General features: G+C 55.6%; 1 protein-coding gene across 7 annotated transcripts in view; it reads right to left on the bottom strand.

The window, feature by feature from the left end:
* Positions 1 to 16,522, bottom strand: part of TRPM1 (transient receptor potential cation channel subfamily M member 1) — a 29,370-nt gene extending 12,848 nt beyond the window's left edge. For 4 of the 7 annotated variants that reach the window (XM_077318388.1, XM_077318390.1, XM_077318389.1 and 1 more), the window contains exons 1-16: positions 16,392 to 16,522; positions 10,332 to 10,411; positions 9,972 to 10,167; positions 9,132 to 9,345; positions 8,693 to 8,817; positions 7,770 to 7,941; positions 6,571 to 6,745; positions 5,838 to 5,961; positions 4,287 to 4,359; positions 4,051 to 4,151; positions 3,613 to 3,786; positions 2,654 to 2,788; positions 2,438 to 2,488; positions 1,681 to 1,716; positions 1,052 to 1,192; positions 396 to 425 (exon numbers count right to left, since the gene is read on the bottom strand). In XM_077318388.1, coding sequence (XP_077174503.1) covers positions 396 to 425; positions 1,052 to 1,192; positions 1,681 to 1,716; positions 2,438 to 2,488; positions 2,654 to 2,788; positions 3,613 to 3,786; positions 4,051 to 4,151; positions 4,287 to 4,359; positions 5,838 to 5,961; positions 6,571 to 6,745; positions 7,770 to 7,941; positions 8,693 to 8,817; positions 9,132 to 9,345; positions 9,972 to 10,167; positions 10,332 to 10,411; positions 16,392 to 16,514 — 1,950 coding nt within the window. In that variant the 5' untranslated portion in view covers positions 16,515 to 16,522. The remainder of the gene's footprint in view (positions 1 to 395; positions 426 to 1,051; positions 1,193 to 1,680; positions 1,717 to 2,437; positions 2,489 to 2,653; positions 2,789 to 3,612; positions 3,787 to 4,050; positions 4,152 to 4,286; positions 4,360 to 5,837; positions 5,962 to 6,570; positions 6,746 to 7,769; positions 7,942 to 8,692; positions 8,818 to 9,131; positions 9,346 to 9,971; positions 10,168 to 10,331; positions 10,412 to 16,391) is intronic. The other 3 variants (XM_077318391.1, XM_077318393.1, XM_077318394.1) reach the window with 1 other exon arrangement.
* Between the last annotated feature and the right edge of the window lie 1,075 nt (positions 16,523 to 17,597).

Raw genomic sequence — 17,597 nt, 5'->3', positions numbered from 1 at the left:
TCATGCTGTGACCAAAATCCAGGGAGACTGGTGATTTTTCCCAGTCCCAATTTGAGGGCATTTTAAAAATCGCAAACAACAGGACCAGAAATGCTAAAAAGCTTTCTCAGCACTGCTGCCCTTTTAAGATTCTGGTTTGGGTGGCCCGGTTTAGATCTCAGAAGCTCAAGCTAAGAAAAGTTCATGGCCTGCCATGAGACGGAAGGACGCCATAACCTAAGCCGTGGCCTGCAGTCTGCAAGACCTGAGCAAGACTGTGGAGGAGGGGATGTTTTGGAGGCCTTTAATTCACTGGGTAGCCATAAGTCGGAAGCAACCTTCCCCTGAAACTGAGAAGGAGAAGTGGACAGGGGCGGAGTGGAGCGACATATTATCAAGTGACACCTGCAACTTACCTCCATCCCGAGAAGTTTCAGAGCTTTGGGCTGCCGGCATTAAGACACAAAAGAGAAATGGATATAGGGTTAGTTAAAATAACTGCTTTTACAAGAGATATGACTCATGTTAACAAATTGCCTACTCTTCCAAGGAAATGCGTTGTTTAGAAAGCGAAAATATGTTTCCTGTTTCCAATCCTTCCCCCCTCCCTTGAAACAATAGATTTGTCGAAGTGAATACGTTGTGTTTTTCTGACTTTTCATTTCCCTTGTTTATTTGGAGTTTTGCGTGTTTTTTGCTCCCCCTAGTGGCCTGTTCAATAATACACCAATTTATCTCCGCCATAAAAACCTGCAGTTTCAATCTGCAGAGAGAGAGAGAGAGATGCAGATTGAATCGATCGCTAGTTTTATTCCGGGTACAAAGTTTTGAGCCCAGTGGGATCTTTAAGACCAGCCAAGTCTCATTCTAAGTGCAAATTCTGAGTCCAATGGCACCTCGAAGACCAACAGAGTTGTATTCTAGGTATAAACGTTTGTGAGTGTGTACACTTTTCCAGCTGCCTGAGCTCCCAGATTCCAACTCTGTTCATCTGGCGGTTTGCGACTCTTATGCATATGGATCCTGAAGAGCTGGGGAGAGATGAGACGGAAAAGGCTGGGCCGATTCTTACCCTCTTGGGTCCAAACAAATTGTTGTAGAGTGTCCGGAAGGTCTTGCGCGTGTAGTTACAGCGGTAAGCCCCGCCCATCAGGTATTCCAACACGAGGCCGATATCGATGAGGCTGATGTGGTAATCGGGGGGCAGGTTTCCCTGTGAAGCCCCAGAACGTTCGTCAGGAGAGAAGCCTCAATCCAGAGACGTGTAGGGCCCCTTTTCGTCCCACGGCCTGCACCGAACCCGCAGGGCTAAGAGTTCCCTTCCAGCCAATGACTCCACGGCTTTGACTATCTAAAAGGGTCTAGCAAACTCCTATTAAATTGCATTTCAATATGTCGAGAGACCAAGCAAGCTTTTGATTAATCCACAGTCCCGGGCTGTTGAACAAGCACATTGTATAACTTTTGTGGACGACCGGACAGTTATATTCAGACTCTGCCAGGCATCCCGGAACTTTGCCCTGATCACAAAGCCTTCCCTGTTTAAACGGGAACTTTCTCGCTCTTGTTCTTTGGGGGGTTTTTTTTGGCAAATGCGCAGACGAGCGAGTGGGGGTGGGCGAGGAGTCTAGTTACAAAAAAAACCCGCAAAGCGAATCACCAACGACGAGAGAAATATTCTGTATTTGGCGAGCTATTCACCTCCAAGTTAGCCCATCCGAAGCCCCTGGATTGCCGCTGAATGAGAATGAACCATGGGGATGCGATGAAAAGGAAGAGAAAGAGGGAGAGGTGGGAGAGATGAGAGGACATGAGCAATGAATATGAGATGCAAGCTACAAGCAAAGGTTTCGCTCACAAAACAAGTCTGCCCCTGAGCCAGGGTCCCAGATTGAGGTCTTCCCCATCCCCTCCTGCCTGGTCCTTGAACTGGAGCTGCCGGGGATTGAACCTGGGACCTCCTGCCTGCCAAGCAGAGGCTCTGCCCCTGAGCCAGGGTCCCAGATCAAGGGCTTTCCCGTCCCCTCCTGCCTGGTACTTTAACTGGAGATGCCGGGGATTGAACCTGGGACCTTCTGCCTGCCAAGCGGAGGCTCTGCCCCTGAGCCAGGGTCCCAGATCAAGGCCTTCCCCATCCCCTCCTGCCTGGTCCTTTAACTGGAGATGCCAGGGATTGAACCTGGGACCTTCTGCCTGCCAAGCAGAGGCTCTGCCCCTGAGCCAGGGTCCCAGATCAAGGCCTTCCCCATCCCCTCCTGCCTGGTCCTTATTACTGGAGATGCCGGGGATTGAACCTGGGACCTCCTGCCTGCCAAGCAGAGGCTCTACCACCAAGCCACAAATCTCTCCTGAAGTCACACGAGACCCTCCCCTCAGACGCCAAGTGGCTTGAAATTCCCTCTTCCCACCAAGCACGGAGGCAGCAGAGGGGCACCGATGCTGTCCCGCTGGACCTTACCTTCTTGACATCCCTGACCAGCAGATGCAGCGTGTTTGGTGGCCCCAGCCTCTGAAAGAGACAACCCCCAGGCACTGCTCAGAGCGCTAAAGAGGGAAAGGCTTAAACTCCCTCAGCTCTCAAAGGCCCCAAAACCCTCTCCCCGGGGTGCGCGGGGGGAGGGGGGAGAAACCTGCCCCAAAGGAAGGCCGTGTTCGTTGCAGACGTTCCACTCACCGTGTTGTAGAGCTCCTCCAGCCGAGGGATGGTGAGGAAGCGCTGCATGTTGACCCCGTTCTCGATCAGGAGCTTGACAAAGTCCACTCGGTCCAAGACCAACGCATCCAGCATCGCCTGCTCCAGGGAATTCACCTGCAAAGGGGGCAGCACGCTCTCCTCATGAGTGACCCTTGGACTAGAGGACCCATGAGGTCCCTTCCAACTCTATTATTCTATGATTGTATGACCCGCTTCGAGGGTCGCTGTTCCAGGAGGCTTCCTGGCACCTACGGATCACTTCCCTGTTGCCAGCGGCTCCTGAGCGTGGCCAAGGTCTGAGTGGCTTGTGCGAATTATGCCGTGTCCTCAACACAAGACAGGGCCTTTTCGGTAGCAGCCCCACGGTTATGGAATAAGCTCCCCAGGGAAGTGCACCTGGTCCCCTCACTGTCAATCTCTAGTAGGGTTGCCAGCTCTGGGTTTGGAAGTCCCTGGAGACTTGAGGGTGGGCCCCGGGGAGGGCGGGGTTTAGGTAGGGGAGGGACCTGGGTAAGGTATAAGGCCCCGGGGTCTGTCCTCCAAAGCAGCCTTTTATTTCTCCAGCAGGGGTGGAAGAAATGTTTGAAATAACAAAACAGTAAACAATTTATGGAGACTCTCCAGCCCCCACCTGGAGACTGGCAACCCTGGGGAAGGCACACAATTGCACTGCAGCTGATGAAAGCCACCTGAAGTGGCAATTTTAATAATAATACTAAATATTCTTTTTATATCCCGCTCTTCCCTAGTCTGCTCAGGGTGGGTAGCAGCCAGTTAAAACACTGCATGAAACAAATCCTTCACACACACACACACACACAAACACTAGGCTTTACATTTTTTGCCTGTTTGTCCACTTCTGTCTTGCAAACCGCCCTGAGCTCCGTAACGGAGAAAAAGCACCGAATACGAGCGGAGCAACCTTTTTGAGACCTCACCCAGTTGAGCAGCTCGATTTTCCTGGGGTCCAGCTCTTCCTCCGGCTCTTCCTTCTGCTTCCCGCCCTTCTTCTTCCCCTTCCCCTTCCCCCGGGGGGCTTTGACCTGCGGCAGAGGCGACTTCTTCTCCTTGTCCAGGCCGGATCCGTCCGCAGCGGAGAGGCTTCCCAGCGGCTTGGTTGACGGCAGGCGAAGATCCGCGGAAAGGCAGGAGGAAACAGAGAGAGCGTTACGCTTCCCCCAAGAGCCCCACGGCCACGGATACTCTCCCGGCCCATCTCTCACCCCACGGAAGCGTCCAGGGAAACCCAGCGTGGAGGACTGCCCAGCCACGCATGAACACCTGGGAGGAGCTGCCGACGCGTGGCTCACATCCTAAAAACTTGGGTTGGGTTTCTACAACATCCCAGAGCATCCCCCGGGAGGGAAAAGCCTTACCGGCCAGTGGTGTCCGAAGACGAAGATCTGACTGCGGGCGATGTCCACCCTGTTCCAGGCCAGCGCCAAGCTCAACTGGTCCGGCGCGGAAGCGTTGGTGCCTACAGCCCCAAGGGGTGAGCCACGGTTACTTCCGAGGGAGGCCAGGCGATCCCTCCCACCCACCGAGGAAACCAGGCCCCCCTGCGGGACTCGGCTGCAGGGGTGTGGCGTTCCCTGGATTTGGGGCCACTCACCCTTGAGCAGCGCTGTCAGGATGGACATCTCAATGTCCTGCTGGCCCTCGGAGCCCATGCGGAACACCGTGATCTGGGGAGCGGGCAGAGAAAGCAAAGGGGGTGAGGAGGGATGCCCTCCCAGAGGCTTCCCTGTTCTTCCTGGTGACGGAGGGCGGCCCTGCGTGCCGCAGCCGTGGGCCAAAGGCAAACTGTGCGGTTATTCGGAAAGGGAGTGAGAATAAAACGGGACAACATTGTCCGCCTCCTGCTAGAAATAAATTCAAATGGGTCGCCGTGTTGGCCCGAAGTAGCACAATCAAACCAGAGTCATGGAGCACCTTGAAGCCCAACAAAGATTGATTCAAGGCGGGAGCTTTTGAGTGCAAGCATAGTCTGAGGAAGAGGGTTTGCACTCAAAAGCTCACACCTTGGATAAATCTTTGTTGGGCTTAAAGGTGCTCCTGGACTCTGACTTTATTGTCCTGCTAGAAATGTGATAAATAGTAATATTTATTTTACAGCACTCGGGTTTTGTGGCCTTTTCTTGCATGCTCAGCGTCATGTCGATGGCCACTTTGGGGCCAGGAAGGAATTTCTTTCTGGGCCATATTTGCCCGAGCATCCTAGAGATTTTTCTGCCTTCCTCTGAGCATAGTATAGGGGTCATGGTAGGTAGGTAGGGGGTCATGGTAGGGAAGGTAGACGCCCCTTCTGTCTCTTTGTTTCTTAGGCTGCCACGTTTGCCGCCTTGGGAACCCCGATCAGGCGCAAAACTGGCATCAAATCATTTAAAATAATAATAATAAATCATAAGGACACCCCCAGCCCAGCCTACGAGGCGACGGTAGCACCCAGGGAGACCTGCCATTCACAGGCAGCCCCGTTTGACTGGGCAGAGAACCCGGGACGGGCGGCCTCCCTGGATGCTGGGCTCGCCATCCATCTGCCCGCAAAGTGGAACATTCGGATTAGCGCTTAATCTGATCAAGTTGGTCTCTTTGCCCTGAGGCTTCCATTAAAAAAAAAAATAAAATAGCACCGCAGCTTCACTCTTGTGCTATATATAAAGTACGTTCGGTCCTCTGCTTTCCTGGCCGACTCCGGGAACAAGAGACCGGCCCGCTCAGAAGGCCTGCGAAGAAGCAGGGGCCGATTATGTAAGACCGGGGAGGGGAGGGGAGGGGGGGCGGAGGGTTTCCCACTCGTGCCAGATGGCCGTGGGGAGGGACCGTGGGGCCGACGACGTCAAAGCGAGGGTTTCCCCCCTCCGAGGGCCCGCCAAAGCCCTCCGATTCTGAGTAATGGTGCTGCGGAGCCAAACAGATCCTGGTCCCTGCGGCAGGCGGATTCCCTGAATAAAATTGGAGGCCGGGGGCACCTTTACGACCGACGATGTCCCGTTCCGGGCCTCAGTTTTGTTGGGCTTCTTCGGAAAATGCATGCCTTGAATAAAGCTGGGTGGGCCCGGGAGGTGGCCCTGGGTTCGAGCGTTGCTCTGTCCGCGACAGTCCAGCTGGGCTGCGAGCCAAGCCCTCCCGCTCCCGCCAAGGAAGGGCCGGGCCAACTTACGAGCTCCTTCTTCTTCATGCACTCCATGAGAACGACAAAGAGCTGGTGAGCTTGGCTCCGGTTGTAGTTGAAGGTCTTCTGGATGGTCACCAGGAGCTGGTCCCGGAGAGACTCGCTGATGATGCTACAGGGACAGAGAAGCCAGAAGCTGCTTTTCCGTTTTCGGATTCAGGATATTTTTTTTGGGGGGGGGCTTAAAAGAGCGCTCCTGTGCACATCGATCCCGACCGGGAGTCCGAAGGAGACCCAGAGGTGAGGAAGCGAAGCGTTCTCGCCCCCCTGTTGCTCTACCTCGCAGGGCTGTGTGTAGCCTCTTTGACGCTTGAGACCTGCCGTGCAAATGTTTACCCACTCTCAGTATGATGGTGAGGGGAGTGAGTGGGGACCTAAAGGCATTTAAAAATTGAGAGGGATTCCCATGTGGGATTCAGAACTGCAAGAAGGAGCTGCAGAAGCAGCACTCTTCCCTCAGGGGGCTGGAGAAAGCGTGGAAGACGAAGACAAACTCTCTCCAAGACAGAGAAGAAGGTGGCTGTGCCATTTCGACAGATCTGGGGGTTGTTACCCTCCTAGTTAAAGTTGCCAACCTCCAGCTGGCACCTGGAGACTCCTGCTGTGACATCTGGAGGACCAAGATCAGCCTCCCTGGAGAACACGGATGTCCTGGAGTCCTCTCACAACCTCCCAGTGCAGACAAGAGCTGGAGCGACCCTTTCCCGGCCCCGGATCTCACCCTCCTTCTTCCGAGTACTTGTGTGCGAAGGACAAGATGTCGGATGCCCTCCCGCTGCCGTCGCAGATCACCACGGGGAGAGGGGGCTCCTCGCGGAGGCACTCCAGGACGATCGAGATGACGTTGGGGCCCCCCTCGACGATCAACCCGACCACCGGCACGCCCTGCCCGAGCCCTGCGGAGGAAGGCAGGCTGAGGGGACCTCTCCAGAGGAAGGGAAAGGGTCTGAAAGACGGTCAGCAAAATGTCCCTGGCTCTCCGGAATCGGGACAGGCGGGGGGAATAAAAGGGGGAAGAGCAGCATGCAAAGGGAAATAGGAACAGGTCAAAACCATCGGCCGACGGGCGTTAGAGACGACAGCTGGGCACCCCTTTGCAGTCCCTGCCTCACTGCAATCTCCAGGCATAGGATGACAAAGGGAAGCCCGCAGGTCACGTCATCGGGGCACGCTCGGTCGCAAGACACCTCCCAGATCGGGAACTCGCCGGACTAAAAGGGAAAGAAACGCGTTATGCTCGAAACGGGGTCTAAGCGAGAGACCAGGGTTCGGACCCCCCCTCACTCCACAGAAGCTGGCCCGGTCGTACTTTCTCAGCCTAGCCTACCTCGGGGGGCTGTTGTGCAGCTAAAATGGAGGAGCTAGGCAGGGGGCAAATGCAGGAAATAGTTGCGGCCTGAAATCACTGAGCAAGTAACCGAGTCAATAGTTAAGGGGGCGGGAGGCCGGTGGCAAAAGACCCACCCGATGCGGTTCGTTTTCAGATTTCGTGGCATGACGAAATTCCAAAGCTGTGCCTTGAAAACCAAACGTTGCCCCTGTCACTGCAAACCAGAGTTTCTTCTTCCGGCGAAGCAAACCGCCCTTTGTGATTTGGACAGAATGACAAACTCTGGTTCGGCGCGGAAGTGTTTCACGTGCTGTTCCCTTCAGATATTCTTCCTCACAGGGTTGTTGTGAGGACAAAACGGAGACTCCCCCCCTTCCCTCCCCAAGGACACTGCCAAGAGCTGCTCCGAGGAAAAGTCGGGGAAACAATAATAATAATTAAGAAATAAAGTCAAATGCTCAGCTGGGGAACCGAGCAGCTTTGGTTTCAGGCTACTCCGTCATCCGCTCGGGCCGGGGGAAACCCAGGTTTGTTCTGCACAAATCCAGCCGTGGGTAAGGGGCCCCAGCTTAGGAAGAAGGGCCACTTACGGGTGTTGATTTTCTGGAGGGAGATGTGCTTCTCCAGCTGGCGCCGCAGTTTGACTTCCGCCCCGTACTTGCCGAGCGTGCCGTTATCGGCGAGAATAAAGTGTGTGTGAGAACTGTTGAGCACAGAGAGTTTGCTTAGAGGGTTGGACATGGTTTGGTAAACCCTGGTCACCTGCCAAAAAGAAGAGGGCGAAGTTTTTCTCTACTGGCAGACACGCGGAGGGGGGAGGGAGCGGGCTGCCTCTTCAAGTGGGCAGGAGGGTTGGCCAGAAGAAGCAGAGCAGAGTTCGGGACCAGCGAAGGCTCCTTGAAGGCCCCCAACACAGTTTTATTCAGGGAGCAAGCTTCCGGGTACAGGATCTGAAGAAGCACACACGCCAATGAAAGCTTGTATCTCAAATCAAACTTTGTTGGCCTGAAAGGTCCCTCTGGATTCGAACTTGGCTCCGCCTGGGTCCCTCTACTCTACGGGCTTCGGCCTGGTTTAGATGAGATGCCCGGAAGGCAAAAAAAAGCTCTTCCCCTAAGGCAGGGGTGGTCAACCTGTGGTCCTCCAGATGACCATGGACTACAATTCCCATGAGCGCCCTGCCAGCGTTTGCTGGCCGGGTCTCATGGGAATTGTAGTCCATGGACATCTGGAGGACCACAGGTTGACTACCCCTACCCCTACCCCTTCTTAGTTCCCACTTTCTCCAGGGGAGCTGCTTTGGGTCACCTAGAGATCAATTTTGAGAGCAGGGGGACTCCAGTGGCCACCTGGGGAGGCTGGCAACCCAGCTTCGATGGAAACCAGTTACGCTGGAGCGCATGTCAGCAGATCTCCCTGCAACAGTGTCCTCTCTCGCATTCAGCCCCGATGGGCTTCAGCAATGAGGAGCCCCCAGAAACGAGGTCCACCGCCCAAGGAGGCCAGAACATACGTCTTTCCCGATGAGGTCCTCCTTGTTCTCCACGATGCCCCAGGGGGCAATCCCGATGGCACAGATGCGCCCTCTGGACTTGGAGGAGTGGTCCTTCAGAGCGTCCCCGACGTGGCGGATCACCCCTGTTGGAGGGAACAAGCCCACTGCCAGGAAAAGGCCGTCCGGGTTCTCCCTTTGGGGGAGCTCCACTGCCTGGACGTCAGCTGTAATCATGGGAGATCTCCAGACCCCACATGAATGTTCAGACACATGCAAACACACAGAGTCTTCCTGGAGCACCAAGCTTGATGCATTGGAAAGTTGGAAAGAGATTGGAAAGTTGCTAGGGAGAAGTGGGGGGCTACAAGAGACGGGGTCTTTTTGGGGGGTGGCACGACACTCCCAGGTTGCCCTCCCCAGCGGTCTGCCCCCCTGGGGTCCCGCCTCCCTCTCTTACCCGTGCTGACGCCTCCAGTGAAGATCCAGGCGCCCGTGGTCATGGCGGCCTTGATGAGCCCCTTCCCAAAGACCTGCTTCAGCTTGGGCTGCAGGTCAAAGTTCTGCAGGCCGCCGTGGACGGAGATGAGCAGCTTGGGGAGTTCCAGCTGCCAGTCCTTCACCATGAGGTGGAGCAGCGCGTCCGGCTTGGTGTCGTAAGACACCCGGATGTACTGCAAGAGAAGGTGGGGCGGCCTCAGTGTGATGGCAACATTCCCCGGCGGTTTTGAAGGCTCTCTGGTCTGCCCCACAAACAATCTCGGTCCGTCTCCCTCACATCCAATTTATATCCCACCTTTCCGGGGACCCAACACAGCTGACATTGTTCTCCTCTCCTCTGTTTCATGCTCCAAACAACAGCCCTGTGAGGTAGGTTAGGCTGAGAGAGGGGGACTGGCCACAGGTTTCCCAGAAAGCTCCCACTGCAGAGCAGGGATTCAAGCCTGGGCCATCCAGATACTAAGAACATCAGAAGAGCCCTGCTGGATCAGACCCAAAGTCCCTCTAGTCATAGACTCATAGAAACGGAGAGTTGGGAAGGTCCGTAGAGGCCATCTAGTCCCACCCCCTGCTCAATGCCGGATCAGCCTAAAGCACCCAGGATAAGTATTTGTCCAGCCACAGCCTGAAGCCCACCAGTGAGGGCGAGCTCCCCCATAGGCCACTGCATAACTGGCTGTGAAAATATTTTTCCCGATGATATCTAGCTGGTGCCGTTCCGCACCTAGTTTAAACCCATTGCCGCAAGGGAGAAACACAGAGGAGCCCTCCCCCCGGCCCGGCCCCCTCCCTTGCTCACCATGGACTTGTTGGCGTGCCCTCCCCCTTGGAACTCCAGGTTGCCGTAGGAATCCGTGGGGAAGCCCTGGGTGTGCTTCGTGACCGACCATTTCTCGGGCTGCGCGTCCACCGGCTTGGCTTCCTCCTCTGCCTTGTTCACCGTTCCGCCCGGGGGGATGGCGCTGTGCTGGGTGATGAGGTGGCCGCAGCAGCACCTGGGAGGGGGGCAAGAGCAGAAGGGCCACTGAGAGTCCGGGCCCAGAGAGGCAACGCTCCTCCTTGGCGTGGCGCAAATAAAGGCCGGAGGCCAGGCGAGGGACTGTCTGGCCACCAAAAGAAATTGCTTACTGGGCTCCGAGCTACAGAAGCGGAAGGTTACCTGTTCGAATCTTTGCTGTTTGGAATGACGTAGACACACTCTCTCTTGGTGAAGGTCTTCTCTATCCACGCCTTTTGACCCTAAAAAGAAACAAGTCAGGATGCCGAATCAGACCGTCGGCCCATCAAGCTCAGGATTGTCTGCTCAGGCTGGCAGCTGCTCTCCGGGGTCCCAGGCAGAGGCCTTTCCCACCCCCTCCTGCTTGACCCCTTTCAACTGGAGATGCTGGGGATTGAACCTGGGACCTTCTGCCTGCCAAGCCAGAACCCCACCCCTCTATTACATGAACACACGAAGGTGCCTTTTACTGAACCGGCCCATGTGTCCATCACGGTCAGCCCTGCCTACTCAGACTGGCAGCCACTCTCCAGGGTCTCACCCCCAAATCTATAGGGCTGCTGGAATAACAGCCCCTCTTCAGGTTGTCAAAGATCAGTCCCCCTGCCAGTTATCTGCTTGCAATCTCAGGAAAGACGGCTGGCCTCTCCCCCGCCAGAATTAAGGAAATATTGAACATGAGCATCTCGTGTGCATCTTGTGACCGTCTGGCTCAAGGGAGAAGTGCTCATGAGAGAGGCGCATAGCTCTTGGAGCCGAACTGCGAAGGGCAAAACCAAGGGATTCTGTAGGCTTTTGACGGACCTTTGGCTTGGAAGTAAAAAAACCAGAAAAAGCACTCTCAAAAAACCCAGGGAAACAGCGACCAGGAAGCAAACCTCAAATCTGGAAAACTGGGTTTGATTCCCCACTCCTCCTCCACATGCAGCCTGCTGGGTGACCTTGGTCCAGTCACCGTTCACTCGGAGCTCCCTCAACCCCACCTACCTCATAGGGTGTCTGTTGGGGGGTGAGGAATAGGATTGTAAGCCGCTTTGAGACTCCCTTGGGAAGTAAAAAGTGGGGGTCCACAAAAGCAGCTCCTCTTCTTCTAATTGGAGCCTAGATCACTTTCAGGCATCTGTGCATTCCCGTTAGTAATTGAAAGAATTTGGCTTCTGCGTTGGGGGTGGATGCCTCTCACACACAACTTAGAGGGAAGTAGATATTCATTGAGAAGAATATCAGCCTCCCTCTGCAGAGCCCTCCTTGGTGGTCTCCCATCCAAGGCTTACGGCGACCCCAGCAAGGGGCTCCCAAGGCCAAGGAGAAGCCGAGGTGGTTGGCCGTGGCCTTCCTCTGCAGAGCCTTCCTTGGTGGCCACCCTTCCAAGAACCGACTCTACTTAAGTTTCTCAGACCAGCCTATAACCTTCCCTCCTAAACTCTCATATAACGTCTTAAAAACTTAACCTTTCTAAGCAAAATTGCATAACCGAGCCATTAAAAAAATGCAGCTTGAACACCCCATAAAAGGTAGCTTGAACAATAACCCTACCTGTTAATCCTTGGACCACTCTTGTTTCAAAAGTACAGCGAGACGGCGGATCTCTAAACAGACCTAAACGAAGACCGGGGGTTTGAACTTGTGACCAGCCGGCCTTTTCGCCGCTGAGAAGTTTTGCCTCTCCCGTCTTGAGGCTTGCACTCCAGCCTTCCTGGAGCCCACGAGGTCTAACCCACTTTAAGAAGAGGCCCTCATATGATCCGCATGTGAGCGGCCTCTTTGTCCAAGGCAGCCCCGTGACGCCCTCCAAAGGTAATCCTTCGCCCACCCCGTGACCCGTCTCCCTGCCCGGAGGGCGTTTCCAGCTCCTGGGGGGAACGAGGCACCGCAAATCTGCCCAGATCTCTTGTCCGTTAAACCTGCTTTCCCCTGCTCTCCAAACAAGGGGCTTAAAGGACTCGTGAGAATATGCCTCCTCAGCAGAAACGGACCGGCCTGGCTGAGCCGGGCGGCTAAGCCCTCTCTGAAGCACGGCCTCGGTCTCCGAAGGCTGGAATCTCAGCGCTGTTTTGCATAATTGAAACAATTGGGCATAATGGCCCTTTCAGGGCCGGCTTTGGGTGCCCAGCCCCACATTCTTGGGGGGGGGGGAAGAGGTCATACGGCATTAATTATATCTAATCCTTTTAGAGCAAATTGGAGGGAGGCGGGAGGGCTGGGGTCGGAGCACTCTTGCAGGACGCGCATCGGGGAACCGTGGCGTGCATTTTCGTGCCCCGGCGGCCTTTGGCTTGGGCCGTGATTGCGATTAATAGCAAAGAGCGCAATTTTTGTCTGCGTGATGCAAATGCAGGGAGTTGCACGGAGAAGAAAAGCGAGGGGGTGAGCTCCCTGGCCCCAAGCGGGTGGGGACACGCTCCGGCCCCCTTGCTGAAGCCGGAACTTCCTCGCCACGATCCCTGCCTTGAGCAAACAGCATCATTCCTGCTTCTGAGACCGGAGGAGATGCTCAGGGCTAGGCTGGTCTGTCCTCCAGGCCTGTTCTTCTCTTGCCTTGAGAATCCTACCGGGTCACCATCAGTCAGCTTTGACGAGAAACTGCGGAGGGTCGTTTCCCCTCTCGTGCGGGAGAAGGGGAAGGGGAAAGGGCCATCCTCCACGCAGTTTTCGTCGTTCTGCTGCCAAAGCCAGGAAACCAGCCATTGTTTCGGACACTTCTGGCGTAATGTGAGGAGGCTGGATGGTCCTCTGGTGGTCTTCTCCCACGGTTGGTGTCGGGAGGAAGTGGCAACTTCATTCACTCTGGCAGGACTGCAAGTCTGACGGATCTGCCATACGGCTCGACAGAAATACAGGAGGCACAGAGGCGTCTGCCGGCCTGTGCAGGGAAAACACTGGGCACGCCTGCCTACTGGGGGTGCTATTTCCTGCCCAAAAAGAAACGGAGAGAAAGGAGACAGGGCTCCATGAACTTTCCGAGGGGCGTGCCGTCCGTCGGATTCACAAGCCGCGGGCTGAGCGAGCTCTTGGAAGGACAGGGAGCCCCATCCAAACCTTCGCAGGGCTGGAACGTTGGCCTGAAACGACAGGTCTGAAGGGCCGGCCGGCCGGGAAAGGGGCAGATGAAAGGGAGCGCTAATGCAACGTGCCTGGCCGCACAGGACAATTACGCAGGCTGCTTCGCTCTCCCGTTGTTGACAAGGGGCCTCCGAATCTGCAGGCTTCCTGTGCCCGGGGCCTTCTATTCGACTCCCTTGCTTGCTCGCATCCTGCAGGGCCTTTCCGAAGAATACCCAATGCCATGCAGGGAAGGAAAGGAGAGGTGGCGTTTGAAAAAACACCCACAGGGTGGATTTATTCGGAGACGGTTTTTGCTGCTCCGGTTAAGAAACGCGTCCCCCAAAATATTTTATGGGTGAAAATATAAGATTTAAGAGCCCCAGAGCATAAATTCCAGTCGCCCAGCGTGAATCTGAAAGAAGGGGGCTTTGGTCCTCAAACGCTCATCCCCTGAAAACCTTTGTTTCTCAAGCCTGCCCGGACTCCAGCCGAGGTCTTCTAACTTCTGAAAGGGCCTTGCAAGAGCACCTGACCAAAGGGGCCGTGACTCTCGAAAGCTCATGACCCAAAAATCTGGCCGGTCCCTCTAAGGCGCTCCTGGATTTAGAATCCAGCTGTTGTCGCTCTCCAAATATTAATCTCAAACAGTGCCGATGAAAAGGGGTCCCTCCCTTGCAGTTTGATTCTTTTGCCAAACCGTTGCTCTGTTCGGTATCAGCTGCGGTCAGATGCAGGAGAAATTGTCAGCTGACCGGGTACAGCAGCTGGATTGCTGCCGTCTGCTCAGTTGTGTAGCACCACACAGCGTTTCGAGAAGGTAACGCAACTTTGGGTCCAATAACAACCGTCTGCAGAGGCAGCTGTAGCCCTCGGAGAGATCGTGCAGGCATGGCTAATTCCCTTAGGTTGCATCCGTCTTTGCAAGAACATAAGATGGGCCGTGTTCGATCCGGACAACGACTCCTGGCTACACAACCTGCATTATAATAATCTGGTACTTCGGGAGGTCTGAGGAGGTCGGAGAGCCTGACGGCAAAATATTCTGAGCCTGGTGCACGGCAGAAGGGTGCTGCTGAGGGATGCCAGCCTCCAGGCGGGAGCTGGGGATCTCCTGGAATTACAGCTCCTCTCCAGACTAAGAGATCAGTTCCCTGGGAGAAAAGGGCTGCTTGGGAGGGCAAATATTATATTCTATTGAGGTCCCTCCCGGCCCCATATCCGACCCACTCCTGGCTTCCTCCCCAAAGTCCCCCGTTGGGCCATTGCTGACTTATCTCTCAGGCGTTCTGGAAGCCGAGGAACCTTCAAACTTGCGCGCACGCCAGGAGCACCAATGGGCACGAGGGCCGCGGAGCTGGCAAATGGCACGCAGCTTAGAAACGTTTTCCCGGTTCGTACGGGACGAGAGGTGCCCCGCTTTAATCCACGCGGCTATTAATCACATGAAAGCAGATATGGCGAGATATTAATCCGGACCAGCTGTTCCATCTCTGACGATGCTATTATCAGAGATTAATCCCCCGCCCGGATTGGGGGTGGGGGTGAGGAGGGGTGGGAAGGCCACCTATGTTTGCCATTTCCCAGCACAGGTACAAAACGGCTCCTTGAAACGCTTCTGTCGTGGGAGACGGTGAGGGAAAGGTTGGAGAGGGACCGGGGGAGGAGGCGAGGTTTGGAGGCTGAGCCAATTCCTTGCACGGAGAAAGCTTTTGGCCTTTGACACCTCTGGTCTGGGGAGGGCAAAGGAAGGCCTCTCTGCGTCTGACACCTTAGGAAGCCCCAGCCGGTTACAACAAGCAAGAAGGCTTGAAATTTAGGACCGCTTCTTCCAGATGGGCGTTTTAGGAGACACAAAGGTTCAAACTGGAATCCAGCCCCGTCAGATTTCCGAAGTGAAGCAAGGCCGGCCAGGCTGAAGGGCAGCCTCTGAGGAAGACCAAGGCGAACGGCCTGGCTGGCTCTTAGGATATCCGGGCGACATTATCCCCGTGCCGTACGATAAATAAACACAGTTCCAAAGAACGTTCTAGAAAGAATTTCGAATCTCCTGTTTGTTTCACGGCTGCATTTGTACGTCGGCTTTCTCCCCCCGGGAGGGGGGGCATGCAAAGTGGCTCGCCGCTTGTTCTCCTCCCTTTTGCCCTCACAACAACCCTGCAAGGTAGGCGCGACTAAGAAGGAGTGACCGGCCCAAGGTCATCCAGCCAGTTCTCATGCTGCAGAGGGGAATTGAACCTGGTCTCCCAGATTCTAGTCCAACAGACCGAATGCATCCACTGCCGTGGCTTGGGTTCAGGACACAACCATCCCAGGGGTCATTTTTCGGGGACTCATCTCAGTGGAAAGGAATGCAAAAAAAAAACTCTCTTGTCTCTTTCCTAGCGGGGAGTTTGGGGACCTGAACTCCACAGCCAAAACACCTTGACTTCCTTAGCAGTATCACAAAAAGAGAATCCTTCGATTAATTTCCCCGGCCTCTAGGAGGAAGAGGGCTAGAAGGAGGAGAGGGCTAGAAAACCAGAGAGCGTTTGTCTCTCCCCCTCCCTTGGCACTGTCAGAAATCACACACACACACACACACAGACACACACAGAGCCCAACACACCTCTGGAGTTCTAGCTCAGCTGCAGGAAAATGCAGTCCCAACTTGACAAACAGCACAAACTCCCCGCAGCGACGGTCACATTCTGTTGGGTCTCCAAGGCAAGAGGCTTCCGGAGGTGGTTGACCTCTGCATTGCAACCCTGGACTTCCCCCCCATCCAAGGACCAGCCAGGGCTGACCCTGCTTAGTCCCAAGAGTGCTGACCAGAGCAGGCTAGCCTGGACCACCTCCCAGGTCAGGGTAGGCAGGCAGGTGGCTGGCCCTCGACTTTCTTGCTGGTCTCCCACCCAAGGACTGACCGGAGTGGACCCCACTTAGCCTCCAAGCAGAGAGGAGAGGAGAGGAGAGGAGAGGAGAGGAGAGGAGAGGAGAGGAGAGGAGAGGAGAGGAGAGGAGAGGAGAGGACAGGAGAGGAGAGGAGAGGAGAGGAGAGGACAGGAGAGGAGAGGGACCTCGCCTGGGCGATTCCATTCTGGGTTTCCGAAGCAGAGCGCAAACCCTGGATATCCGGGTCCGGCCTGGGGGTTTGGCCTCTTGGCAGGCTCCAAGCCAGAGAGGGGCTGCCCCACTTACCTTCTGCGACCCGGACGCCGAGCCCTTCAGCGACGTGCGCTTGAAGGAGCCGCTCATCCTGCGGAGGGAGCCGCTGAGCTTCCTCCCTCGCCCCTTCTTCGGTCCCGGCCCTTTGCCCTCCATGTGCCCCCGAGCGCCAGGGTGCCCGGCCGAGACCTACATAGTCCGGATTGGGTCTGTGGAAGCCCAGGACCGGTCAGCGGCCACCGGAGGGGATGTCCCGATGGGTCTCGAAGACTCCGGACATGCCTGCCTGGGCCGGGAGGACACCCGGGCGGGAAAGCGGAGAGACGGCGTCAGGGCAAGTGGGGGGAAAGCCAGCGCATGAGAAGCACATGAATCGGCAACCGGCCCTCCGTCCCCTCCCCTCCCCTCCCCGGGCAGCGCTATAATCAGGCTTAATGCAGATGGGTCCTGCGGGCCATGCTGCCTAATGGACGGAGATTTAATAAATGGTGATTGAAGGTAAATCTACTTTACAGGCCCGGAACGGTTTTTGGGGTTGGCTTTTTAATTCGCATGAAGCACGGAGTGGTCAGGCGGGAAGAGGCCTGGCCAGGCACAGAGGTGCACAGACAGGAGGGCCGAAAGAAGATTGGGGGGGGGGGCTGCTGGCATCGGGGGAGCAGGAGGGGGCAAAGAGGCTCAATTTGGCTCCTTGCCCATTCCTTATCCTTCTCTCTCGCTCATAAACTCACACACACAACCACCAATAGCCCAATCTGGAGTATTTGGTCCAGTTCTGGCTGCGCTGTGGTTCTAGCCTCCAGGCGGGACCTGGAGATCTCTCCAGGCAACAGAGATCAGGCCCCCTGGAGAAAGGCAGCTCTGTGCCCCACAGAGGTCTCCCCACCCTCCACCCCCAAATCTCCAGATATTTCACAACTGGGCGGTGGCAACCTCCACCGTAGCGTGGGAGGAGGCCATCAATCTGTTGCAGAGCCCTTACTCTGGGGAAACGCGGAAGACGGCATCGAAAGTCTCCAAGCGAGGTCGGAAGAAGAGGAAGACCCCCCCCCCCTTTGCACGAGTTCGAAACAATGCCGTCCGCTTCTGGGAATGCAATAAATATAGCGGCCGAAAAGCCAGGCCATATGGGCGGAATCCACAGAACGCTGAAAGGCGGCCGGGCGGGGTGGGAAATTGGGATTAATTTCTATAATCTACTCTTGTTTCCATTTCTCAGGCTCCTCGTCTCCCCTGTGG

This window comes from Paroedura picta, chromosome 18, assembly GCF_049243985.1.
Source record: "Paroedura picta isolate Pp20150507F chromosome 18, Ppicta_v3.0, whole genome shotgun sequence".
Lineage (NCBI taxonomy): Eukaryota > Metazoa > Chordata > Lepidosauria > Squamata > Gekkonidae > Paroedura > Paroedura picta.
The sequence above is the reverse complement of the archived record's forward strand: the minus strand, read 5'-3'. Positions and strand labels throughout refer to the sequence as shown.